At 40.5% G+C, this 27,257-nt stretch overlaps 1 protein-coding gene across 1 annotated transcript in view; it reads right to left on the bottom strand.

Moving 5' to 3' along the window:
* The window catches only part of ACVR1B (activin A receptor type 1B), a 143,395-nt gene that overhangs the window by 19,691 nt on the left and 96,447 nt on the right, over positions 1-27,257 (bottom strand). Inside the window, exons 3-5 of the mRNA XM_053708028.1 lie at positions 20,880-21,125; positions 17,960-18,190; positions 12,030-12,197 (exon numbers count right to left, since the gene is read on the bottom strand). Of these exons, the coding sequence (XP_053564003.1) occupies positions 12,030-12,197; positions 17,960-18,190; positions 20,880-21,125 (645 nt within the window). The remainder of the gene's footprint in view (positions 1-12,029; positions 12,198-17,959; positions 18,191-20,879; positions 21,126-27,257) is intronic.

Below are 27,257 nucleotides of genomic sequence, written 5' to 3'. Positions count from 1 at the left end.
AGTAACTTAATATCTATGGAATGTAAGGGTTCAAACGGAACCCCTTGCAGAACTGAAAGAACTAAATTTAGACTCCAGGGAGGAGTCAAGGGTCTGTAAACAGGCTTGATTCTAACCAAAGCCTGTACAAAAGCTTGTACATCTGGCACAGCTGCCAGTCGTTTGTGTAACAAGACAGATAAAGCAGAAATCTGTCCTTTTAGAGAACTCGCTGACAATCCCTTATCCAAACCTTCTTGGAGAAAGGAGAAGATCCTAGGAATTTTAATCTTACTCCAGGAGAATCCCTTGGATTCACACCAACAGATATATCTTTTCCATATTTTATAGTAAATCTTTCTAGTCACAGGTTTTCTGGCTTGGATCAGAGTATCTATCACTGAATCTGAAAACCCACGCTTGGATAAAATCAAACGTTCAATTTCCAAGCAGTCAGCTGCAGAGAAACTAGATTTGGATGTTCGAATGGACCTTGTACTAGAAGATCCTGTCTCAAAGGTAGCTTCCATGGTGGAGCCGATGACATATTCACCAGGTCTGCATACCAAGTCCTGCGCGGCCACGCAGGAGCTATCAGAATCACCAAGGCCTTCTCCTGTTTGATCCTGGCTACAAGCCTGGAAAGGAGGGGGAACGGTGGAAACGCATAAGCTAGGTTGAACGACCAAGGCGCCACTAATGCATCCACTAGAGCCGCCTTGGGATCCCTGGATCTGGACCCGTAGCAAGGAACCTTGAAGTTCTGACGAGATGCCATCAGATCCATGTCTGGAATGCCCCATAATTGAGTTAACTGGGCAAACACCTCCGGGTGGAGTTCCCACTCCCCCAGATGGAAAGTCTGACGACTCAGATAATCCGCCTCCCAGTTGTCTACTCCTGGGATGTGGATTGCAGATAGGTGGCAGGAGTGATCCTCCGACCATTTGATGATTTTGGACACCTCTCTCATCGCCAAGGAACTCCTTGTTCCTCCCTGATGGTTGATGTACGCTACAGTCGTCATGTTGTCTGACTGGAATCTTATGAATCCGGCCTTCGCTAGTTGAGGCCAAGCCCGGAGAGCATTGAATATCGCTCTCAGTTGCAGGATGTTTATCGGGAGAAGAGACTCTTCCCGAGACCATAGACCCTGAGCTTTCAGGGAACCCCAGACCGCGCCCCAGCCTAATAGACTGGCGTCGGTCGTGACAATGACCCACTCTGGTCTGCGGAAACTCATTCCCTGGGACAGGTGATCCTGGGTCAACCACCAACGGAGTGAGTCTCTGGTCATCTGGTCTACATGAATCATTGGAGACAAGTCTGTATAGTCCCCATTGCACTGCTTGAGCATGCACAGTTGTAATGGTCTTAGATGAATTCGAGCAAAAGGAACTATGTCCATTGCTGCAACCATCAACCCTACTACTTCCATGCACTGAGCTATGGAAGGCTGCAGAATAGAGTGAAGAACTTGACAAGCGTTTAGAAGCTTTGACTTTCTGACTTCTGTCAGGAAGATCTTCATTTCTAAAGAATCTATTATTGTTCCCAAAAAGGGAACTCTTGTCGACGGAGACAGGGAACTCTTTTCTACGTTCACCTTCCACCCGTGAGATCTGAGAAAGGCTAGAACAATGTCTGTATGAGCCTTTGCTTTGGAAAGAGACGACGCTTGGATTAGAATGTCGTCCAGATAAGGTGCCACTGCAATACCCCTTGGTCTTAGGACCGCTAGAAGGGACCCGAGCACCTTTGTGAAAATCCTTGGAGCAGTGGCTAGCCCGAATGGGAGAGCCACGAACTGGTAATGTTTGTCCAGAAAGGCGAACCTTAGGAACTGATGATGATCTTTGTGGATAGGAATATGTAGGTACGCATCCTTTAAATCCACGGTAGTCATAAATTGACCCTCCTGGATTGTAGGTAAAATTGTTTGAATGGTTTCCATTTTGAACGATGGAACTCTGAGAAATTTGTTTAGAATTTCTAAATCCAGAATTGGTCTGAAAGTCCCTCTTTTTTGGGAACTACAAACAGATTTGAGTAAAACCCCTGACCTTGTTCCACAGTTGGAACTGGGTGTATCACTCCCATCTTTAACAGGTCTTCTGCACAATGTAAGAATGCCTGTCTCTTTATTTGGTTTGAAGATAAGTGAGACATGTGGAACCTTCCCCTTGGGGGTAGTTCCTTGAATTCTAGAAGATAACCCTGAGAGACTATTTCTAGTGCCCAGGGATCCTGAACATCTCTTGCCCAAGCCTGAGCAAAGAGAGAGAGTCTGCCCCCTACTAGATCCGGTCCCGGATCGGGGGCTACCCCTTCATGCTGTTTTGGTAGCAGCAGCAGGCTTCTTGGCCTGTTTACCCTTGTTCCAGCCTTGCATTGGTTTCTAAGCTGGTTTAGTCTGGGAAGCGTTACCCTCTTGTCTAGAGGCTGCAGAGTTGGAAGCCGGTCCGTTCCTGAAATTGCGAAAGGAACGAAAATTGGACTTATTCTTAGCCTTGAAAGGCCTATCCTGTGGGAGGGCATGGCCCTTACCCCCAGTGATGTCTGAAATAATCTCTTTCAATTCTGGCCCAAAAAGGGTCTTACCTTTGAAAGGGATATTAAGCAATTTTGTCTTGGAAGATACATCCGCCGACCAAGACTTTAGCCAGAGCGCTCTGCGCGCCACAATTGCAAACCCTGAATTTTTCGCCGCTAACCTCGCTAACTGCAAAGCGGCGTCTAAAAACAGAATTTATGTTTACCTGATAAATTAAATTACTTTCTCCAACGGTGTGTCCGGTCCACGGCGTCATCCTTACTTGTGGGATATTCTCTTCCCCAACAGGAAATGGCAAAGAGCCCAGCAAAGCTGGTCACATGATCCCTCCTAGGCTCCGCCTACCCCAGTCATTCGACCGACGTTAAGGAGGAATATTTGCATAGGAGAAACCATATGGTACCGTGGTGACTGTAGTTAAAGAAAATAAATTATCAGACCTGATTAAAAAAACCAGGGCGGGCCGTGGACCGGACACACCGTTGGAGAAAGTAATTTATCAGGTAAACATAAATTCTGTTTTCTCCAACATCGGTGTGTCCGGTCCACGGCGTCATCCTTACTTGTGGGAACCAATACCAAAGCTTTAGGACACGGATGAAGGGAGGGAGCAAATCAGGTCACCTAAATGGAAGGCACCACGGCTTGCAAAACCTTTCTCCCAAAAATAGCCTCAGAAGAAGCAAAAGTATCAAACTTGTAAAATTTGGTAAAAGTGTGCAGTGAAGACCAAGTCGCTGCCCTACATATCTGATCAACAGAAGCCTCGTTCTTGAAGGCCCATGTGGAAGCCACAGCCCTAGTGGAATGAGCTGTGATTCTTTCGGGAGGCTGCCGTCCGGCAGTCTCGTAAGCCAATCTGATGATGCTTTTAATCCAAAAAGAGAGAGAGGTAGAAGTTGCTTTTTGACCTCTCCTTTTACCGGAATAAACAACAAACAAGGAAGATGTTTGTCTAAAATCCTTTGTAGCATCTAAATAGAATTTTAGAGCGCGAACAACATCCAAATTGTGCAACAAACGTTCCTTCTTCGAAACTGGTTTCGGACACAGAGAAGGTACGATAATCTCCTGGTTAATGTTTTTGTTAGAAACAACTTTTGGAAGAAAACCAGGTTTAGTACGTAAAACCACCTTATCTGCATGGAACACCAGATAAGGAGAACACTGCAGAGCAGATAATTCTGAAACTCTTCTAGCAGAAGAAATTGCAACTAAAAACAAAACTTTCCAAGATAATAACTTAATATCAACGGAATGCAAGGGTTCAAACGGAACCCCCTGAAGAACTGAAAGAACTAAATTGAGACTCCAAGGAGGAGTCAAAGGTTTGTAAACAGGCTTAATTCTAACCAGAGCCTGAACAAAAGCTTGAACATCTGGCACAGCGGCCAGCTTTTTGTGAAGTAACACAGACAAGGCAGAAATCTGTCCCTTCAGGGAACTTGCAGATAAACCTTTTTCCAATCCTTCTTGAAGGAAGGATAGAATCCTAGGAATCTTAACCTTGTCCCAAGGGAATCCTTTAGATTCACACCAACAGATATATTTTTTCCAAATTTTGTGGTAAATCTTTCTAGTTACAGGCTTTCTGGCCTGAACAAGAGTATCGATAACAGGATCTGAGAACCCTCGCTTCGATAAGATCAAGCGTTCAATCTCCAAGCAGTCAGCTGGAGTGAAACCAGATTCGGATGTTCGAACGGACCCTGAACAAGAAGGTCTCGTCTCAAAGGTAGCTTCCAAGGTGGAGCCGATGACATATTCACCAGATCTGCATACCAAGTCCTGCGTGGCCACGCAGGAGCTATCAAGATCACCGACGCCCTCTCCTGATTGATCCTGGCTACCAGCCTGGGGATGAGAGGAAACGGCGGGAACACATAAGCTAGTTTGAAGGTCCAAGGTGCTACTAGTGCATCCACTAGAGCCGCCTTGGGATCCCTGGATCTGGACCCGTAGCAAGGAACTTTGAAGTTCTGACGAGAGGCCATCAGATCCATGTCTGGAATGCCCCACAGCTGAGTGACTTGGGCAAAGATTTCCGGATGGAGTTCCCACTCCCCCGGATGCAATGTCTGACGACTCAGAAAATCCGCTTCCCAATTTTCCACTCCTGGGATGTGGATAGCAGACAGGTGGCAGGAGTGAAACTCCGCCCATAGAATGATTTTGGTCACTTCTTCCATCGCCAGGGAACTCCTTGTTCCCCCCTGATGGTTGATGTACGCAACAGTTGTCATGTTGTCTGATTGAAACCGTATGAACTTGGCCCTCGCTAGCTGAGGCCAAGCCTTGAGAGCATTGAATATCGCTCTCAGTTCCAGAATATTTATCGGTAGAAGAGATTCTTCCGGAGACCAAAGACCCTGAGCTTTCAGGGATCCCCAGACCGCGCCCCAGCCCATCAGACTGGCGTCGGTCGTGACAATGACCCACTCTGGTCTGCGGAATGTCATCCCTCGTGACAGGTTGTCCAGGGACAGCCACCAACGGAGTGAGTCTCTGGTCCTCTGATTTACTTGTATCTTCGGAGACAAGTCTGTATAGTCCCCATTCCACTGACTGAGCATGCACAGTTGTAATGGTCCTAGATGAATGCGTGCAAAAGGAACTATGTCCATTGCCGCTACCATCAACCCGATCACTTCCATGCACTGAGCTATGGAAGGAAGAGGAACGGAATGAAGTATCCGACAAGAGTCTAGAAGTTTTGTTTTTCTGGCCTCTGTCAGAAAAATCCTCATTTCTAAGGAGTCTATTATGGTTCCCAAGAAGGGAACCCTTGTTGACAGAGATAGAGAACTCTTTTCCACGTTCACTTTCCATCCGTGAGATCTGAGAAAGGCCAGGACAATGTCCGTGTGAGCCTTTGCTTGAGGAAGGGACGACGCTTGAATCAGAATGTCGTCCAAGTAAGGTACTACAGCAATGCCCCTTGGTCTTAGCACAGCTAGAAGGGACCCTAGTACCTTTGTGAAAATCCTTGGAGCAGTGGCTAATCCGAAAGGAAGCGCCACGAACTGGTAATGTTTGTCCAGGAATGCGAACCTCAGGAACCGATGATGTTCCTTGTGGATAGGAATATGTAGATACGCATCCTTTAAATCCACCGTGGTCATGAATTGACCTTCCTGGATGGAAGGAAGAATTGTTCGAATGGTTTCCATCTTGAACGATGGAACCTTGAGAAACTTGTTTAAGATCTTGAGATCTAAGATTGGTCTGAACGTTCCCTCTTTCTTGGGAACTATAAACAGATTGGAGTAGAACCCCATCCCTTGTTCTCTTAATGGAACAGGATGAATCACTCCCATTTTTAACAGGTCTTCTACACAATGTAAGAATGCCTGTCTTTTTATGTGGTCTGAAGACAACTGAGACCTGTGGAACCTCCCCCTTGGGGGAAGTCCCTTGAATTCCAGAAGATAACCTTGGGAGACTATTTCTAGCGCCCAAGGATCCAGAACATCTCTTGCCCAAGCCTGAGCGAAGAGAGAGAGTCTGCCCCCCACCAGATCCGGTCCCGGATCGGGGGCCAACATTTCATGCTGTCTTGGTAGCAGTGGCAGGTTTCTTGGCCTGCTTTCCCTTGTTCCAGCCTTGCATTGGTCTCCAAGCTGGCTTGGCTTGAGAAGAATTACCCTCTTGCTTAGAGGACGTAGCACTTTGGGCTGGTCCGTTTCTACGAAAGGGACGAAAATTAGGTTTATTTTTTGCCTTGAAAGGCCGATCCTGAGGAAGGGCGTGGCCCTTACCCCCAGTGATATCAGAGATAATCTCTTTCAAGTCAGGGCCAAACAGCGTTTTCCCCTTGAAAGGAATGTTAAGTAGCTTGTTCTTGGAAGACGCATCAGCCGACCAAGATTTCAACCAAAGCGCTCTGCGCGCCACAATAGCAAACCCAGAATTCTTAGCCGCTAACCTAGCCAATTGCAAAGTGGCGTCTAGGGTGAAAGAATTAGCCAATTTGAGAGCATTGATTCTGTCCATAATCTCCTCAAAAGGAGGAGAATCACTATCGACCGCCTTTATCAGCTCATCGAACCAGAAACATGCGGCTGTAGCGACAGGGGCAATGCATGAAATTGGTTGTAGAAGGTAACCCTGCTGAACAAACATCTTTTTAAGCAAACCTTCTAATTTTTTATCCATAGGATCTTTGAAAGCACAACTATCCTCTATGGGTATAGTGGTGCGTTTGTTTAAAGTGGAAACCGCTCCCTCGACCTTGGGGACTGTCTGCCATAAGTCCTTTCTGGGGTCGACCATAGGAAACAATTTTTTAAATATGGGGGGAGGGACGAAAGGAATACCGGGCCTTTCCCATTCTTTATTAACAATGTCCGCCACCCGCTTGGGTATAGGAAAAGCTTCTGGGAGCCCCGGCACCTCTAGGAACTTGTCCATTTTACATAGTTTCTCTGGGATGACCAACTTGTCACAATCATCCAGAGTGGATAATACCTCCTTAAGCAGAATGCGGAGATGTTCCACTTAAATTTAAATGCAATCACATCAGGTTCAGCTTGTTGAGAAATGTTCCCTGAATCAGTAATTTCTCCCTCAGACAAAACCTCCCTGGCCCCATCAGACTGGGTTAGGGGCCCTTCAGAAATATTATTATCAGCGTCGTCATGCTCTTCAGTATCTAAAACAGAGCAGTCGCGCTTACGCTGATAAGTGTTCATTTTGGCTAAAATGTTTTTGACAGAATTATCCATTACAGCCGTTAATTGTTGCATAGTAAGGAGTATTGGCGCGCTAGATGTACTAGGGGCCTCCTGAGTGGGCAAGACTCGTGTAGACGAAGGAGGGAATGATGCAGTACCATGCTTACTCCCCTCACTTGAGGAATCATCTTGGGCATCATTGTCATTGTCACATAAATCACATTTATTTAAATGAATAGGAATTCTGGCTTCCCCACATTCAGAACACAGTCTATCTGGTAGTTCAGACATGTTAAACAGGCATAAACTTGATAACAAAGTACAAAAAACGTTTTAAAATAAAACCGTTACTGTCACTTTAAATTTTAAACTGAACACACTTTATTACTGCAATTGCGAAAAAACATGAAGGAATTGTTCAAAATTCACCAAATTTTCACCACAGTGTCTTAAAGCCTTAAAAGTATTGCACACCAAATTTGGAAGCTTTAACCCTTAAAATAACGGAACCGGAGCCGTTTTGAACTTTAACCCCTTTACAGTCCCTGGTATCTGCTTTGCTGAGACCCAACCAAGCCCCAAGGGGAATACGATACCAAATGACGCCTTCAGAAAGTCTTTTCTAAGTATCAGAGCTCCTCTCACATGCGACTGCATGCCATGCCTCTCAAAAACAAGTGCGCAACACCGGCGCGAAAATGAGGCTCTGCCTATGCTTTGGGAAAGCCCCTAAAGAATAAGGTGTCTAAAACAGTGCCTGCCGATATTATTATATCAAAATACCCAGATAAAATGATTCCTCAAGGCTAAATATGTGTTTAATAATCAATCTATTTAGCCCAGAAAAAGTCTACAGTCTTAATAAGCCCTTTTTGAAGCCCTTATTTACGATCGTAATAAACATGGCTTACCGGATCCCATAGGGAAAATGACAGCTTCCAGCATTACATCGTCTTGTTAGAATGTGTCATACCTCAAGCAGCAAGAGACTGCTCACTGTTCCCCCAACTGAAGTTAATTGCTCTCAACAGTCCTGTGTGGAACAGCCATGGATTTTAGTGACGGTTGCTAAAATCATTTTCCTCATACAAACAGAAATCTTCATCTCTTTTCTGTTTCTGAGTAAATAGTACATACCAGCACTATTTCAAAATAACAAACTCTTGATTGAATAATAAAAACTACAGTTAAACACTAAAAAAACTCTAAGCCATCTCCGTGGAGATGTTGCCTGTACAACGGCAAAGAGAATGACTGGGGTAGGCGGAGCCTAGGAGGGATCATGTGACCAGCTTTGCTGGGCTCTTTGCCATTTCCTGTTGGGGAAGAGAATATCCCACAAGTAAGGATGACGCCGTGGACCGGACATACCTATGTTGGAGAAATAAAGGAATTACCCAACTTAAGTGCGTGAATTCTGTCCATGACTTCCTCATACGGAGTCTCCCTACTGAGCGACTTTTCCAGTTCCTCGAACCAGAACCACGCCGCTGTAGTGACAAGAATAATGCACAAAATAGGTTGAAGGAGGTAACCTTGCTGTACAAAAATCTTTTTAAGCAAACCCTCCAATTTTTTATCCATAGGATCTTTGAAAGCACAATTGTCCTCAATAGGAATGGTCGTGCGCTTGGCTAGTGTAGAAACCGCCCCCTCGACCTTAGGGACTGTTTGCCATAAGTCCTTCCTGGGGTCGACCATAGGGAACAATTTCTTAAATATAGGAGGAGGGACAAAAGGTATGCCTGGCTTCTCCCACTCCTTATTCACTATGTCCGCCACCCGTTTAGGTATCGGAAAAGAATCAGGGTGCACCGGGACCTCTAGGAACTTGTCCATCTTGCACAATTTTTCTGGGATGACCAGATTGTCACAATCATCCAGAGTAGATAGCACCTCCTTAAGTAATGCGCGGAGATGTTCTAATTTAAATTTAAATGTCACAACATCAGGTTCTGCCTGTTGAGAAATTCTTCCTGTATCAGAAATTTCCCCATCTGACAAACCCTCCCTCACCGCCACTTCAGATTGGTGTGAGGGTATGACAGAAAAATTATCAGCGCCCTCCTGCTCTACAGTGTTTAAAACAGAGCAATCGCGCTTTCTCTGAAATGCTGGCATTTTGGATAAAATATTAGCTATGGAGTTATCCATTACTGCCGTCAATTGTTGCATAGTAACAAGCATTGGCGCGCTAGAAGTACTAGGGGTCGCCTGCGCGGGCATAACTGGTATAGACACAGAAGGAGATGATGTAGAACTATGTCTACTTCCTTCATCTGAGGAATCATCCTGGGCAACCTTACTATTTGTGACAGTACTGTCCTTACTTTGTTTGGACGCTATGGCACAATTATCACACATATTTGAAGGGGAAACCACATTGGCTTCCATACATACAGAACATGATCTATCTGAAGGCACAGACATGTTAAACAGGCTTAAACTGGTTAATAAAGCACAAAAAACGTTTTAAAACAAAACCGTCTCTTTAAATGTTAAACAGGGCACACTTTATTACTGAATATGTGAAAAATATGTGAAAAACTATGAAGGAATTATCCAATCTTTTCCAAATTTTCACCACAGTGTCTTAATGCATTCAAAGTATTGCACACCAATTTTCAAGCTGTTAACCCTTAAAATGTGGAAACCGGAGCCGTTTGCAATTGTAACCCCCCTACAGTCCCAGCCACAGCCTTTGTTGCGACTTCACCAATCCCAGGGGGGTATACGATACCAGTTGAAGCCTTCTAGGATCTTTTCAGTGGATGCCAGACCCTCACACATGCAGCTGCATGTACTGTACTCAAAAGTAACTGCGCAATAATGGCGCGAAAATGAGGCTCTGCCTACTATAGAGAAAGGCCCTTCCTGACTGGGAAGGTGTCTTAACAAGTGCCTGGCGCTAAAAACGTTCCCCAGTATTAGAAAAGTGTGAAATTCACTTCAAACTGCATATAATACTTAAATAAAGCAATCGATTTAGCCCCTAAAAGTGTAGCGGCAAAGAGAATGACTGGGGGGGCAGAGCCTGGGAGGGACTATATGGACAGCTTTTGCTGTGCTCTTTGCCATTTCCTGTTGGGGAAGAGAATATTCCCACAAGTTATGGATGATGCCGTGGACCGGACACACCAATGTTGGAGAAAACAAAACTATTAAAATAGCCACTTCTAAAAAAAAAAAACGTATACAACTGTTAAGAGCAATACAAATGGTTGGTAACCAGTAAACTGAATAAATAGAAAGGTACTTTGACATATGTTCCAAACTTTGCATACGTAGATTAATGGACATCCAACTTGGGTAGAGAAAATAATTTACAAGTTGTTTTCAAGATTAACGCCTGGAAGAGCATTGGTGATACATCTGCTTCTACTGCCAAAAAGGTTAAATCTGCGGAGAGCCCTCTTTGAAAAGATTATATCCCTTAGCAATGTATTGTAGTATCCAAGATGAAAACTTTGTAATGGTGATCATTTGTCTTTCTCCAGTCTTGTGTTCTCTTAATAGAAGTATGAACACATGAGTCAACAGCCTATACAAGAGTTTACCATTCAATGTCCTTATCCTGATAGTGACAAGGAAATGTTACATCTCATGAAGCAGTAAAGGACAGTCTACTCCGGGATTTTTTATTGTTTAAAAAGATAGATAATCCCTTTATTACCAATTCCCTAGTTTTGCATAACCAACACGGTTATATTGATATACTTTTTACCTCTGTGATTATCTAGTATCTAAGCCTCTAGAGAGACTGACCCCCTAATTTCAGTTCTTTTGACAGACTTGCATTTTAGTCAATCAGCGCTGACTCATAAACAACTCCACGGGAATGAGCACAATGTTGTCTATATTACACACATGAACTAACACTGTCTAGCTGTGAAACTGCAATGAAATAAGAGGTGGCCTTCAAGGGCTTAGAGATTAGCATATGAGCCTACCTAGGTTTAGCTTTTAACAAAGAATATTAAGAGAACAAAGCAAATTAGATTATAAAAGTGAATTTTTTATTTGAAAAAGCAGGAATCTAAACTTAGGAGCCGGCCCATTTTTGGTTCAGCACCCTGGGTAGCGCTTACTGATTGGTGCCTACATTTAGCCAACAATCAAGCAAGCACTACCCAGGTGCTGAACCAAAAACGGGACTCCTAGGCTTAGATTTCTTAGCAAGAGAACGAAAAAAAAATTAATAGGAATAAATTAGAAAGAAAAAAAAATTGGGTTTAGTATACCTCTAAGGTAGTAAAAGAGGGAGTGGTCAATTTCATCCATTCACCTAGACCAGGGGTATTCAAACCAGTCTTCCCTAACAAGCCAGATTTTTAGGATTACCTAGCGTGAGAGCAGGTTAATAACCATGTTTAATAATCAGATGATTATTTCACCTGTGCACCAGTTCCGATATCCTGAAAATCTGGCCTGTTAGGGAGCATGATAAAGTGAAGTCTATTAAAGTTACAGGCATACTTGAGCACGGCACTGATACGCACCCTTTTACACAGACTTTAAGATACACATTCTTTATAATTAAACAAGCATTTTCAAAACCACAAACACTAATGTTGATTTACATCCATGGACAAACAGCAAAATGTATTTAACTGAAGAGTAGTAGTCTTTTTGCAGTCCAAATAAAGCCATGTGCCGTAATACAAGGCACAGAAGAAAACATTGAATTACTATAGTTTCTATTGATTTTCTAATTAATTAGTGAACCAGTGATAACCCATGCTGCTGTTAAAACATTCACTGCCATCCATTTTGTCCATTTGCTATGTATACAATTAAAAACATCACCAAAACTTTTGTCTTACCCTGAGTTCCAACTATTTCCATATGCAGGTGAGCAAGACCACTGGCTGCAGACAGAGAAAGTTTTATCATCCCTTCAATAGTTACTGTGTACCGATTAAGATAGTCAAAAAGTGAGCCATGTTCATGATAGTCTGAAACAAGCCATAGCTGGGTCCAAGTTCCATTATCTTTAAAAATAAATAAATAAAAAAAATATATAGATCATTAAAATTATATGCACTACATACATTCTTGTAGTGCAAACTTAGGCCCTAAAATGCAAATAAAGTGACAGTGTATTCCATTTTCTACCATACATAGGGAACAGGAGTATTTACACATTTCAATATATTTTTTGCTAAAATATTAACTAAAGTGGTTTAAAATGAAGTTGAAACTAATACTGCTGTATTGGATTTGTACTTCCTACTAATCCTCACTGGCTGATAAGGACAACTGCTTTACAGGTAGAGAGGGATAAACCAATGAAAGTGTGATTAGGAAACAGTAGTAGTTTTTTTTTTTTGGCTGAGTAGTCTATAATGCAGGGGTCAACAAATCTGTTTAAAATTTAAGAGCCAGTAAGAATATTAAGGAGCCAGACAGTATTTTAGGAGTCAGACAGTAGTACTTGTAAATAGAAATATCGAGAATAACCCACAAAGTTAGGAGCCAGGGGCAACATTCTAGGAGCCAGTGGCTCCCCTGGCTCCTGGGTTTGACGAGCAATGTTTTAATGCATTATTTTTGTATTCAATACAAGCATAAAATTAGGACTGAGATAACGAAGCTGCTGTGATTTTAAAATTTGTGGAGATAGCCGTATAAATGAGCAGTTAAGACTTATAGATAAAATAATGAAGAGAGATGACTGTCAAAAATGTTTAACCGTTACCTTCAGACAAAATACAATTATTTTGCTTGCTCCCAAATAAACATATCTGCAATAACATCTTGCTTTCCTTTATACACATAATATATTTTTTCTAGATCAAGTACATGACTCACTTCGTTTATCCACATGTTATATGTAGGGGGCACAGTTTTTTTCCAAAACCTAGGGATTAAGCGTCTAGCACAGCTAAGCATACAGTGGAGCAATTTCTTTCGGTATAAGCATGTTATTTTAGGGGTGTCGCTCAATAGGACCAAACTTGGGGTAAATGTAATGGGACTTCCTAATACTTGTTCTACGTGTTTATTTATATTGTCCCAATAAGCGCAAAGGAGGGGACATGACCACCAAATATGTGAGAGAGTACCCACCCCCCCACAATGTCTCCAACAAAATGAAGAGGCATTGGGGAATATGCTATGCAGGCGATGAGGAGTCAGATACCACCTCGCGAGTAGTTTGTAGTTCATTTCAACCAACACTAATGAGAGAGATGATTTTTTAGTTTCTAAAAAAATATGATGCCACTGGGCGTCTGTAAATTCTATGTTTAATTCTTTTTCCCATTTTGTGACAAATGTAGGCTTCTTGGTAGGGAAGGTTCCTCTAAGTAGCTTATATATGCTAGATATGTGGGATCTGGTGACTGAAGTTGATATGCTCAATGTTTCAAAGGGGGTGAGGGGTCTTGCAAGATCAGATTTGTGAGTACTAGTGAGAATGGCATGCCTGATCTGCAAATATGGGAACCATAAATGAAAAGGGGCGCCCAATAACTGATGTTTGTCAGCTTGGGACTTTAAAAGCCCATTTTGTAGCACCATGTGTGTCGGGACATTAGTGGGAGTGCCCTCAATCTTAGGTCGAGGAAAGGTGTGAGATTGCAACAACAAAGGGTTATTGAGCAAAGGAGAGAGAGGTGAAATCTGTGTCGAAATCTGTTTATCTTCAACTAGGGTTCTATCCCAAATCTTAAGTGTAGAAGACGTATAATAATTTCCCCGTCTGTATTGGTCTGTTTCTATGTGGAATCTAACATTGGTCTCCTAAATTCAAACCACAAGCCAAAAAGGTTTCAATCTGTATCCAGAGTTTCTCCGGTGAAGAGCGTTTCCAAGCAACTATTCGAGCAATGTGGACTGATTTATAATAATTCATTAAGTTCGGGGATCCCAAACCTCCATACTCTCTTTTTAAAAATAAAGTACTCCTAGCCACTCTAGGTCTCTTTTGATCCCAAATAAATGAGTCTAACATCTTTTGCTGTTTCAATAGGTACTGTGTGGGGAGGTCTAATGGAAGAACCTGGAACAGGTACAGGTATTTGGGGAGGAGGTTCATTTTTATTGCATTGACTCGTCCCATCCAGGAGAGATGGCCCTGTTTACTCCAGAGCTCTAATGACTTACTAGTTTCTAGTTGAAGGGGCATATAGTTAAGGTTGAACAATTCCGTGTGATTAGGCAAGATATCTATCCCTAAGTAATGTATTTTGTTAGCCATTTGGAAAGTGGTGCGATTAGTAGTAAACTGTAATTTGTCCTCTGTAAGGTGTATCGGTAATAACATTGATTTCTCCAAATTAACAGAGAAATTTGAGACTAATTTAGTTTTTAATTTTGGTGGATCTGTGAAAAAGGGTGTGTGTACAAGCGCTAAGGTAATCCCCAAGCTGTATCCAAACAGAGATCCTAACCAACCTCCAAAAAATATGCACAAGTAGTAAGAAGTGAATACAGCGCCAACAAGAGGCCAAGGGATAAATATACTCACAGAGAGATAAAAGAAGATTATTTAATGAACCATGTTAAAAAGCATCAGTAATAAAAGACTATATATAAAAAATGTAAAAAGCACATATAAATAAAATTACAAATACAGGAATATCTTACAGAAGCGGCTCAAAGGGCCAAAGCTGATAATTACAAAAACAGAGGTAATAACAGGTGATCAGTGTGAGTGGTACACCAGAATAAGAGTGTATACTAATAAAACAGAATTAGCCTAAGTACAACTGTAGCAAGTGCATCAAGCAAAAAACTAATAAACAATAATACAAACAATAGTGTTCAAAATTAGTGTTACAAAAATAGTGTTCCAAAAAATAGAAAAATGCACTGCAGTGCAAAAAAAGGGGGGTAGCAAAATAATTGTATAGATACAATCAAATAGTGAGTGAGTGCAAATGGATATAAAAATGCTAGCTACTTAATCCAGTGAGGTTAAGATATAATTAAATAAAATACACAATATGCAATAACATAAAAAATAAAATACACAATATGCAATAACATAAAATATAATCCAAAAAAGTGTTCAAAAAGTTGATCAACAAATGTTAGTGAAGAACAAAAATAAGTCAATCAAAACAAAAAAATGGAAAAAATGGGTGATGAAAAGCAAGGTGAAAGTGAGGAAATTGATTCCTTCCAATGTTAGTTACTTTAACAGATCCAAATTCCTGAGTGTGGTTGCTGAAGTAGCTGATTGGATCCTAGCACCTGTCAGCTGCTCCTATGGTATCCTAAAAAGTGTCCCTGTAAAAAAAGAAATTCACAACATAGTGTATCCAATATGAGAATGAAGTAAAGATTAAAGTTATGCTTACCAATATGTCAACGCGTTTCTGCCCTCAAAAAAGGGCCTTTCTCAAGACTGCTAGTCTAGCAGTCTTGAGAAAGGCCCTTTTTTGAGGGCAGAAACGCGTTGACATATTGGTAAGCATTACTTTAATCTTTACTTCATTCTCATATTGGATACACTATGTTGTGAATTTCTTTTTTTACAGGGACACTTTTTAGGATACCATAGGAGCAGCTGACAGGTGCTAGGATCCAATCAGCTACTTCAGCAACCACACTCAGGAATTTGGATCTGTTAAAGTAACTAACATTGGAAGGAATCAATTTCCTCACTTTCACCTTGCTTTTCATCACCCATTTTTTCCATTTTTTTGTTTTGATTGACTTATTTTTGTTCTTCACTAACATTTGTTGATCAACTTTTTGAACACTTTTTTGGATTATATTTTATTTTTTATGTTATTGCATATTGTGTATTTTATTTTTTATGTTATTGCATATTGTGTATTTTATTTAATTATATCTTAACCTCACTGGATTAAGTAGCTAGCATTTTTATATCCATTTGCACTCACTCACTATTTGATTGTATCTATACAATTATTTTGCTACCCCCCTTTTTTTGCACTGCAGTGCATTTTTCTATTTTTTGGAACACTATTTTTGTAACACTAATTTTGAACACTATTGCTTGTATTATTGTTTATTAGTTTTTTGCTTGATGCACTTGCTACAGTTGTACTTAGGCTAATTCTGTTTTATTAGTATACACTCTTATTCTGGTGTACCACTCACACTGATCACCTGTTATTACCTCTGTTTTTCTAATTATCAGCTTTGGCCCTTTGAGCCGCTTCTGTAAGATATTCCTGTATTTGTAATTTTATTTATATGTGCTTTTTACATTTTTTATATATAGTCTTTTATTACTGATGCTTTTTAACATGGTTCATTAAATAATCTTCTTTTATCTCTCTGTGAGTATATTTATCCCTTGGCCTCTTGTTGGCGCTGTATTCACTTCTTACTAATTTTGGTGGATCTCTCCAAAGGAGACTCCTCGGATCCGGGGGTTACCTCCAATTAGTGCAGCAAGTGCCTCTATTTACATAAATTATTTGTGAAAGTGTATTGTTTGCACTAACGCGTGCTAATGGGCCGGTGTACAGTGCTTTTATATGGATAATCGTTTTTTGTGAAAAAACAAATTTTGACAGGATATACCACATAAAATCCAAGTCCACCCAGTCAAAAGCCTTCTCCGCATCCGTGGATAGCAGGACCAAAGGCATTTTAGCGGACGAAGCAGTGAATGTAGTATGCAAAACTCGAATAGTATTGTCCTTTGCTTCCCTGCCTGGAATAAATCCGGTTTGGTCGGGGTGCACTAAAGGGTAAAAATTTATTTATTCTTGTGGCTATTAATTTGGCATACAATTTAATGTCAATGTTTATTAAGGATATGGGGCGGTAATTGGATACTTTATCATTAGGCTTATTTGGTTTAGGGATAACAGAAATGGTGGCCTCCAGTAGGGCTGGTGATAGTCGTCCCTCCTGGTCTAAAGAAGGATACAAACTTTGCAGGTGAGGACAGAGAAGGGGCTTAAGCATATGGTAGAATTTAGGAGTAAACCCATCCAAGCCTGGGGCCTTACCTTGTGGAAGATTTTTGATAGCTAACAATTTCCTGGACTGAAAACTTCTCATCTATTGCCTCACAGTCTGCCTTGAGTAGTGTAGGGAGTTGGACCTCGGACAAATAGCTATTTATCTTATTAAGTTTGGTTTCTAAGTCTAGAGTTGGGAGATTATAAAGTGAAGTATAATATTGTGCAAACTGATTAACAATGTCAGTATTCTTGGTGTAGATTGCTCCACTAGAGTCTGTGATTTTATCTATAAAGGTTTTATAGCGTTTCTTCTTTAGGGATCTAGCAAGAAGACGCCCCGATTTATTGCTCTCAATAAAAAAATTTTATTTAGACGCCAGTGCCCGCATGTAGGCATTTTTAATTAGATATTGATGTAGTTCTTCTCTAGCTTGCTGGGATTTCTGTAAGAGCTGTTGGGATTTTGGATTACATTTTAATTCACTTACACAATTATTAAAGATAGAGGTCAGTGTTAGGAACTGGGCCTCTCTTTGTTTACGTTGTCTATGGGTATGACCCATTATCACCCCCCCTAATATAGCATTTGTACTCTGCCCAATTGTTTATTTTTTTTTTTTATAGTTTAATAAAAAAAAAGGCAATCAGAAGCCACAATTAGAACTTTAGGAGACATTTCTATGGTGAATTATATGGTATGTTAAGCCCCTTTTCTCTAATTAAAAAATTAACAGTTAAATGCCAGAGGAATAAAATGGAAGGTTTTATATAGTTTCATCTAAGCTTAGAGGATCTTTGATCTACAATTAAGAATTCAGAACACTTCATATAATTTTTAATGTACAATACATGGATCGTACCTTTGTTGTCTGCTGCAATAAATCCCAAAATATTCTCATGTCGCAGCATCACAGTCTGGTAGATTTCAGCTTCTCTGAACCATGAACGCTCTTCCCGAGAAGAAAATATCTTCACTGCTACATCACCTCCACGCCACTTCCCACGCCAGACTTCCCCAAAACGGCCTTTCCCTATGATTTCCTGGAGAACGATTGTTCTTGCAACAGTTCGCTGAACGAAAAGTGGTAGCCCTGTTGGAAAAGAGATGGTGTAAGTTGGGAAAAACAGAATTTACTAATGATCTTTATCGCAGTAAAAAAATTAATTCTTCACTCAATACAACAAAAGCATTCACCAGCAATAGCAAGCTCTCCATTAGCATGATGGAGAGAAACTGGATGCCCTCCAAAGTTTTAAAAAGGTCCATCCTGGGTATTCCTAAATTCTCAGCTGTTCAAAATAATTTTATAAAATATAAATCAAATGCAGAAACAAACAGTTAAGTTAACCCTAAAACAACAATGGTTTTAATAAAAATATCTTAAAAAAAGTTATAATCAGGACATTGTGAAAATCTAAAATGACTTAAATCATATCCCGCTTTCGATTACTGAAACTTAAAGGGACAGTTAACACCAGAATTTTTGTTGTTTAAAAAGATAGATAATCCCTTTATTACCCATTCCCCAGTTTTGCAAAACCAACACTGTTATAGAAATAGACTTTTTACTTCTGTGACTAACTTGTATCTAAGCATCTTCTGACCGCCCCTAATCACATGACTTTTAGTTATTATCTATTGACTTGCAGTTTAGCCAATTAGTGCAGTGTCTGCCACAACTCACGGGCGTGATCACAATGCTATCTATATGGTTTACCTGAACTACTCTCCCCTGCTGTGAAAAGCAAATACAAAAGCATGTGATTAGAGGCGGCCTTCAAGGGCTTAGAAATCATATGAGCCTTTCTAGGTTTGCTCTCAACTAGAATACCAAGAGAACAAAGCAAAATTGTTGATAAAAGTAAATTGGAAAGTTGTTTAAAATTACATGCCCTATTTGAAAAATAAAAGTTTTTTTGGGCCTTGACTGTCCCTTTAAAGGGATAGCAAACCCAAATCTTTTCTATCATAATTCAGATATTGCAGACATCCTCAAACTTGGCCCGCCAGAGGTTTTGGAACTACATTTCCCATGATGCTCAGCCAGCTGATATGCTAGCTGAGCATCATGGGAAATGTAGTTCCAATTACCTCTGGAGGACCAAGTTTGAGGATGTCTGAGATAGATCATGCAATTTTAAGCAACTTTCTAATTTACTCCTATTATCAATTTTTCTTCATTCTCTTGGTATCTGTATTTAAAAAGACAGGAATGTAAGCGTAAAAGCCGGCCCATTTTTAGTTCAGCCCCCTGGGTAGCACTTGCTGACTGGTTGCTACATTTACCCACCAATCAGCAAGAGCTACCCATGAGCTGAACCAAAAATGGACCGGCTCCTAAGCTTAAAGGGACACTGAACCCAATTTTTTTCTTTTGTGATTCAGATAGAGCATGCAATTTTAAACAACTTTCAATTTACTACTATTATCAATTTTTCTTCATTCTCTTGCTTTCTTTATTTGAAAAAGAAGGCATCAGCTATTTTTTTGGTTAAGAACCATGGAAAGCACTTTTTATTGGTAGGTGAATTTACCCACCAATCAGCAAGAACAACAGTGTGTTCACCAAAAATGGGCCGGCATCTAAACTTACATACTTGCATTTCAAATAAAGATACCAAGAGAATGAAAAGAATTTGATAATAGGAGTAAATTTGAAAGTTGCTTAAAATTGCATGCTCTATCTGAATCACAATAGAAAAAATTTGGGTTCAGTGTCCCTTTAACATTCCTGCTTTTCAAATACAGATACAAAGAGAACAAAGAAAAATGGATAATAGGAGTAAATTAGAAAGTTGCTTAAAATTGCATGCTCTATCTGAATCATAAAAGAAAAAAAAATTGGGTTTACTATCCCTTTAACCTCTGCTTGTCCCAAACTAAGCTTGCCTTCACTTAAAGGGACAGTATACACTCATTTCCATATAACTGCATGTAATAGACACTACTATAAAGAATAAGATGCACAGATACTGATATAAACAACCAGTATAAAACGGTTTAAAAACTTACTTAGAATCTCTCAGTTTAGCTCTGTTGAAAAGGTAGCTAGAAAGCCCACTGCAAGTGGCAAATAAGACACTCCCCCCTCCCCCTTCTTTTGCATATAAAAAGACCCTTTACACAAACGGGAGCAAGCTGGAGTAGGTATCTGGCGGTATTCTCATAAAACTTTGGGGCTTGGTTAGGAGTCTGAAAATCAGAGCAATGTTATTTAAAAATAAGCAAAACTATACATTTTTAAAATAAAAAACTTTATGGGCTATATAAATAGATCATCTACAAAACATTTATGCAAAGAAAAAATGTGTATAATGTCCCTTTAAATCCATCAATATGTACTATCTTCATACTCCCTGCTCTTTATACTGCATAGATTTATTATACAGAATAAAATTCATACAAAGCACACAAAAACGCTGCACCCTTCTATCTCTCTATCTAAAACCTACTTTTATCTTGCTCTATTATTATGTGTCCACAACATGGACTTCTTAGCGCTCTTAAAATCATATATGTTAAGAAATGTAAATCTTCATTAACAACATTTTTAAACAACCGTCCCCCTCAAATTTGTATCAATTGTTGCCCATTTAATAATTTTGTAGGCAAGTTCACACGCACACTTGTTCGCTAGAATAACCCCATAAAGGTAGTGAACATTGTTTAAATCCGGGGCAATTCCATTTTACGTAATGGTTATGTAATCTTTATGTTACCATTATCATAAAATTGAAGTTCAGAGACATCAGAAGTTCAGAGACAAAACATATGGTTACCTGAGCCAGAACCTGAAGTTGAAAGATCATAGACTAAATCTGGAAGCGTTTTATCTTTTGCCAGATACATTTCACATGATGGGTCCTCTAAGTCGAGTCTCTGGCGGTTGTGATAAAGTCTATGGTGACAATGGAACAATATCACCACAATTATGATAATGAAGATTAGGAACATAGGGACTGCAATCACTGCTACAAGCTCAACTGGACCCCAGCCGGGGGGAACCTCCTCTTCCTTTATGTGTCCTAGAAATAAAACAAATATTTTTAAGCTAAAGAAAAGCAACAAATATATTCTAAACACATACATTACAGAGTTCTCCACAGAACACTTTGCCAGCTGGGTAGGGGCAGTGTAATAGTTTGCAATAAAACATTTGGTTATTAATAAAAGGGACAGACAAAATTAAACTATCATAATTCATATAGTGCATGCAATTTTAAACCACTTTAGAAATTGACTTTTTATCATCAAATTTGCTTTGTTCTCTTGGTATTTGTAGAAAGATAAACCTTGGTAAGCTCATAAACTGATTTCTAAGCTGTTGAAGGCCACTTCTTCTCAGTGAATTTTGACAGTTTTTCACAGTTAGACACTGCTAGTTCATGTATGCCATATACATAACATTGTGCTCACTCTTGTGGAGTTATTTATGAGTCAACACTGATTGGCTAAAATGCAAGTCCATCGAAAAGACTGAGATAAGGGGACAGTCTGCAGAAGCTCGGATACAAGGTAATCACAGCGGTAAAAAGTGTATCAATATAACAGTGTTGGTTATGCAAAACTGGGGAACGGGTAGTAAAGGGATTATTTATTCTTTTTAAGCTCTCCAAAGCACAAATAATTGTATTTAACATTAATCTATTTAATTTTGTGCAATGAATATTAAAAACAATTAATAGCAGCTAGTTTGGGCTTAAATTTCAGCCAGGTGGAGTGCCTATTAAGGGCTAGATTACAAGTGGTACAGTTTTCGCTAGAGTGGTAACTGTGCTGAAAATAAACCTTTTGCGCTTGTCCGGTTGTGCTGGTATTAAGTAATCGCTCCAGTGCAAGCCTGACAAGCGCAAAAAGCCAAAATTTACACTTATTGCTCGTGCGATAACCTATTTCCCCATAGAAGTCAATGGGGAGAAGAAAGAAAAAAAAACTAACACCCTACTCGTGCACAAACCCAAATCACCCCTATTCGAACACCACCATTAACCGCCACATAGCCCACCTCAAAGTCCCCAGTACATTATTAACCCCTAAACAGCCACACCCCCACATCACAAAGTCTTCACTACACTACTAACCTCTTAACCACCAGCCCCAACACAAAATAAACCCCTTAAAGGGCCACTGTAAGTAAATATTTTCTATGCCTGTTACTAACTAACCACCCCAAATACGCTTTTTATCAATAGCATTTCATTAACATATCTCTACCGTATATCAGAAATCTTGTCTGCAAATTTAATTGTTTTCCAAACCCACTCAGTGGGTATCCTTTGCTCTGTGCCAATCCATTTACAATACCTAGGTTTCAAAATGGCGCTTTAAAAACAAAGTTATTGGTTTAAGTATTTTGAACATGCAGTGCTGAAAATAGTGGGCAGGATAACGTGACATCATCGGTGAATAAAAGATATAACTTTTAGAACGTTATGAAACTTCGTTTTGGAGAAAATATAGGTCAGTAGGATTTAATTAATGTTTATTAACTTTAATATGTTAGTTGTTTAGCTTAAAAATTATAACAGAAAGTAATCCTTTAAGTTAACCCAAAAATAGACTAACCTTATCTTTAAAAAAAAACAAAAAAAAAAACAACTACATTTGAATTTAAAAAAATTCAAAAATAAAACCCCTACTATTGCAAAAAATAAAGTGGCAAAGACCTCCGGATGAAGTTCCCACTCCCCCGGATGAAACGTCCGTCTGCTTAAAAAGTCCGCTTCCCAGTTGTCCACTCCTGGGATGTAGATTGCAGACAGATAACAAGAGTGAGCCTCCGCCCATCAAATTATCTTGGATACTTCTGTCATCGCTAAGGGACTCCTTGTTTCTCCCTGATGATTGATGTAAGCCACAGTCGTGATGTTGTCCGACTGAAAACGGATGAATTTGGCCAAAGCCAACTGAGGCCAAGCCTGAAGCGCATTGAATATTGCTCTCAATTCCAGGATATTGATTGGAAGAAGAGACTACCACTGACTCCACACACCCTGAGCCTTCAGGGAATTCCAGACTGCACCGAACCTAGTAGACTGGCGTCCGTTGTCACTATCACCCATGAGGGTCTGCAGAAGCATGTCCCTTGGGACAGATGATCCGGCGACAACCACCAAAGAAGAGAGTCTCTTGTCTCCTGATCCAGATCAATCTGAGGAGACAAATTTGCATAATCTCTATTCCACTGCCTGAGCATGCTCAGTTGTAGTGGTCTGAGATGAAAATGAGCAAACGGAATGATGTCCATTGCCGCCACCATCAATCCAATTACCTCCATGCACTGAGCCACTGATGGCCAAGGATTGGACTGAAGGGCTCGGCATGTATTCAGAATCTTTAACTTTCTGACCTCCGTCAAGAAATTTCTCATGGATAAGGAATCTATTAGAGTTCCCAAAAATGGAACCCTTGTCTGTGGAAGTAATTAACTTTTCTAGGTTCACCTTCCACCCGTGAGTCCTCCGAAAGGACAGAACCATGTCTGTATGAGATTTTGTCAGATGGTAAGACGCCTGGATCAGAATATCGTCCAGATAAGGCACCACTGCAATGCCCCGCGGCCTGAGAACCACCCGAAGTAACCCTCGAACCTTCGTGAAGATCCTGGGTGCTGTGGCCAACCCGAAGGGAAGAGCCACAAACTGAAAAGGTTTGTTCAGGAAGGCAAACCTTAGGTACTGGTGATGATCCTTGTGGATAGGAATATGAAGATATGCATCCTTCAAGTCCACGGTAGTCATATTGACCCTCCTGGATCAATGGCAGAATTGTTCGAATAGTCTCCATCTTGAAGGATGGGACTCTGAGAAACTTGTTTAGACTTTTGAGATCTAAAATAGGTCGAAACGTGCCCTCTTTTTTGGGGACCACGAAAAGATTTAAGTAAAAACCCTGCACCTGTTCCAGTATTGGAATGGGACAAATTACTCCCATAGTAGAGAGGTCTTTTACATAACGTAAGAACGCCTCTCTTTATCTGGTCTACAGACAATCGGGAGCAAAGTTTTGAATTCCAGTTGGTACCCTTGGGACACGATTTCCAGTGTCCAGGGGTCCTGAACATCTCTTACCCAAGTCTGGGCAAAGAGAGAAAGTCTGCCCCCTACTAGATCCGGTCCCGGATCGGGGGCCACCCCTTCATGCTGTCTTGGAAGCAGCAGCAGGCTTCTTGGGTTGTTTACCCTTGTTCCAAGCCTGGTTGGGTCTCCAGACAGACTTGGCCTGCGCAAAATTCCCTTCCTGTTTAGCGGAAGAAGAGGGGACTCCTTTGAAGATCCGAAAGGAACGAAAATTATTTTGTTTACCCCTCAGTTTAAATGTTCTATCCTGAGGTAGGAGATGACCCTTACCTGCCGTAATGTCAGAAATTATTTCTTTCAAGTCAGGCCCGAATAGGGTTTTTCCTTTGAAAGGAATAGCCAAAAGCTTTGACTTAGATGACATCAGCAGACCAAGATTTTAACCATAACGCTCTACGCGCTAGAATGACAAATCCGGCATTCTTAGCCGCCAATTTGGCAATCTGAAAGGCGGCATCCGTAATAAAAGAATTAGCCAGCTTAAAGGGCCACTAAACCCAAAATCTTTCTTTCATGATTCAGATAGAGAATAAAAATTTAAACAACATTACAATTTACTTCTATTATTTATTTTGCTTCCTTTTTTAGATATCCTTAGTTGAAGAAAGAGAAACGCACATGGTGAGCCAATCACACAAGGCTTCTATGTGCAGCAACCAATCAGCAGCTACTGAGCATATCTAGATATGCTTTTCAGCAAAGAATATCAAGAGAATAAAACAAATTAGATAATATAAATTAATTAGAAAGATGTTTAAAATTGCATTCTCTTTCTAAATCATGAAAGAAAAAATGTGGATGTCATGTCCCTTTAAGAGCTTTAATTCTATCTAAAATGTCCTCTAAAGGAGTCTCAATCTTAAGAGACTCTTCCAAGGCGTCAAACCAGAAGGCCGCCGCAGTGGTAATTGGTACAATGCAGGCCGTCGGTTGTAAAAGGAAACCCTGATGAATAAATAACTTTTAGAAGACCCTCCAATTTCTTATCCATAGGGTCTTTGAAGCACAACTGTCCTCAATAGGAATAGTTGTACGCTTAGCCAGGGTAGATATAGCTCCCTCCACCTTAGGAACTGTTTGCCAAGAGTCCCGAACAGTGTCAGATATGGGATACATTTTCTTAAAATTAGGAGAAGGTGAGAACGGGATACCCGGTCTTTCCCATTACCGCGTAATCATTTTTGAGATTCTCTTAGGAACCGGCAAAAAAAAAAAAGAGTAAGCAGGCACCTCTAAGTATTTGTCCGTCTTACACAATTTCTCTGGTGGTACCACAATAGAGTCACAGTCATCCAGAGTCGCTAAAACCTCCCGAAGTAATAGGCGGAGGTGTTCAAGCTTAAATCTAAAGGACATAACGTCTGAATGCGTCTGAGATAACACACTTCCCGAATCGGAAAAAAGTTCCCCCTCAGACAGAAGTTCCCTGACCCCCAATTCAGATCCCTGTGAGGGTACATCGGAAATAGCCAACAAAGCATCAGAGGTCGCAGCATTTACATTGACTTCTGTCCTGCTGTGTTTGCCCTGTAACACTGGTAGCTTAGATAAAACCTCTGTAAGGGTAGATGACATAACTGCAGCCATATCCAGCAGAGTAAATGAAGTAGACGCGGTTGAAGAAGTAGACACGGTTGAAGAACCCGGCGTCGCTTGGGTGGGTATTAAAGGTTGTGACGCTTGGGGAGAAAAGTAGCGGCATACCCTGGTTCTCAGACTGAGAATCATCCTTAGGCACACTTTCCTTAAAGAAAATCTGCTCTTTACATTGTAAGGCCCTTTCAGTAATGAGGGACAAAAAGTAAGAGGGGGTTCCACAATGGCATCTAAACACATAGAACAAGAAGTTTCCTCAAGTTCAGACATATTAAACAGACTAGCAATTGCAATAATAGTCGTTCTTTGCTTGATATAATGGGCTCTGAAGTCAAATTACATAGCCAAAAATTTTGAACTAAAAAAAGGAAATTTATGCTTACCTGATAAATTGATTTCTTCTACGATACGACAAGTCCACGGATTCATCCTTACTTGTGGGATATTATCCTCCTGCTAACAGGAAGTGACGCAGAGCTGTCTATATAACTTCTCCCTTGACTCCACCCCCCAGTCATTCGACTGAAGGTATAGGAAGAGAAAGGAAAAGCTAAAAAGTGCAGAGGTGACTGAAGTTTTTAAAAAAAATAAAAAATAATATTCTGTCTTAAAATGACAGGGCGGGCCGTGGACTTGTATCGTAGAAGAAATCAATTTATCAGGTAAGCATAAATTTCCTTTTCTTCTACAAGATACGACGAGTCCACGGATTCATTCTTACTTGTGGGATACAATACCAAAGCAACAGGACACTGATGTACGGGAGGGACAAGACAGATACCTAAACAGAAGGCAACACTGCTTGAAGAACCTTTCTCCCAAAAATAGCCTCAGAAGAAGCAAAAGTATCAAATTTGGAAAATTTGGAAAAAAGTATGAAGGGAGGACCAAGTCGCAGCCTTACAAATCTGTTCAACAGAAGCATCGTTTTTAAAAGCCCATGTGGAAGCCACAGCTCTAGTGGAATGAGCAGTCATTTTTTCAGGAGGCTGCTGTCCAGCAGTCTCGTATGCCAAGCGGATGATGCTTTTCAGCCAAAAAGAGAGAGGTAGCCGTAGCTTTTTGACCCCTACGTTTTCCAGAATAAACAATGAATAAAGAAGATGTTTTACGGAAATCCTTGGTCGCTTGTAAGTAAAACTTCAAGGCACGAACCACGTCCAAGTTATGTAACAGAGGTTCCTTCTTAGGAGGATTAGGACACAAGGAAGGAACAACAATTTCCTGATTAATATTCTTATTTGAAACAACCTTAGGAAGGAATCCGGGTTTAGTACGCAAAACCACCTTATCAGAATGGAATATAAGATAAGGTGAATCACATTGTAACGCAGAAAGCTCAGAAACTCTTCGAGCAGAAGAGATAGCAACTAAAAACAAAACTTTCCAAGATAACAGCTTAATATCTATGAAATGCATGGGTTCAAAAGGAACCCCTTGAAGAACATTAAGAACTAAATTCAAACTCCATGGCGGAGCAAT

The sequence above is a fragment of the Bombina bombina genome, chromosome 3 (assembly GCF_027579735.1).
Source record: "Bombina bombina isolate aBomBom1 chromosome 3, aBomBom1.pri, whole genome shotgun sequence".
Classification (NCBI taxonomy): Eukaryota; Metazoa; Chordata; class Amphibia; order Anura; family Bombinatoridae; genus Bombina; species Bombina bombina.
Note: the sequence above shows the minus strand (reverse complement) of the source record. Positions and strands in the feature narration are given on the sequence as shown.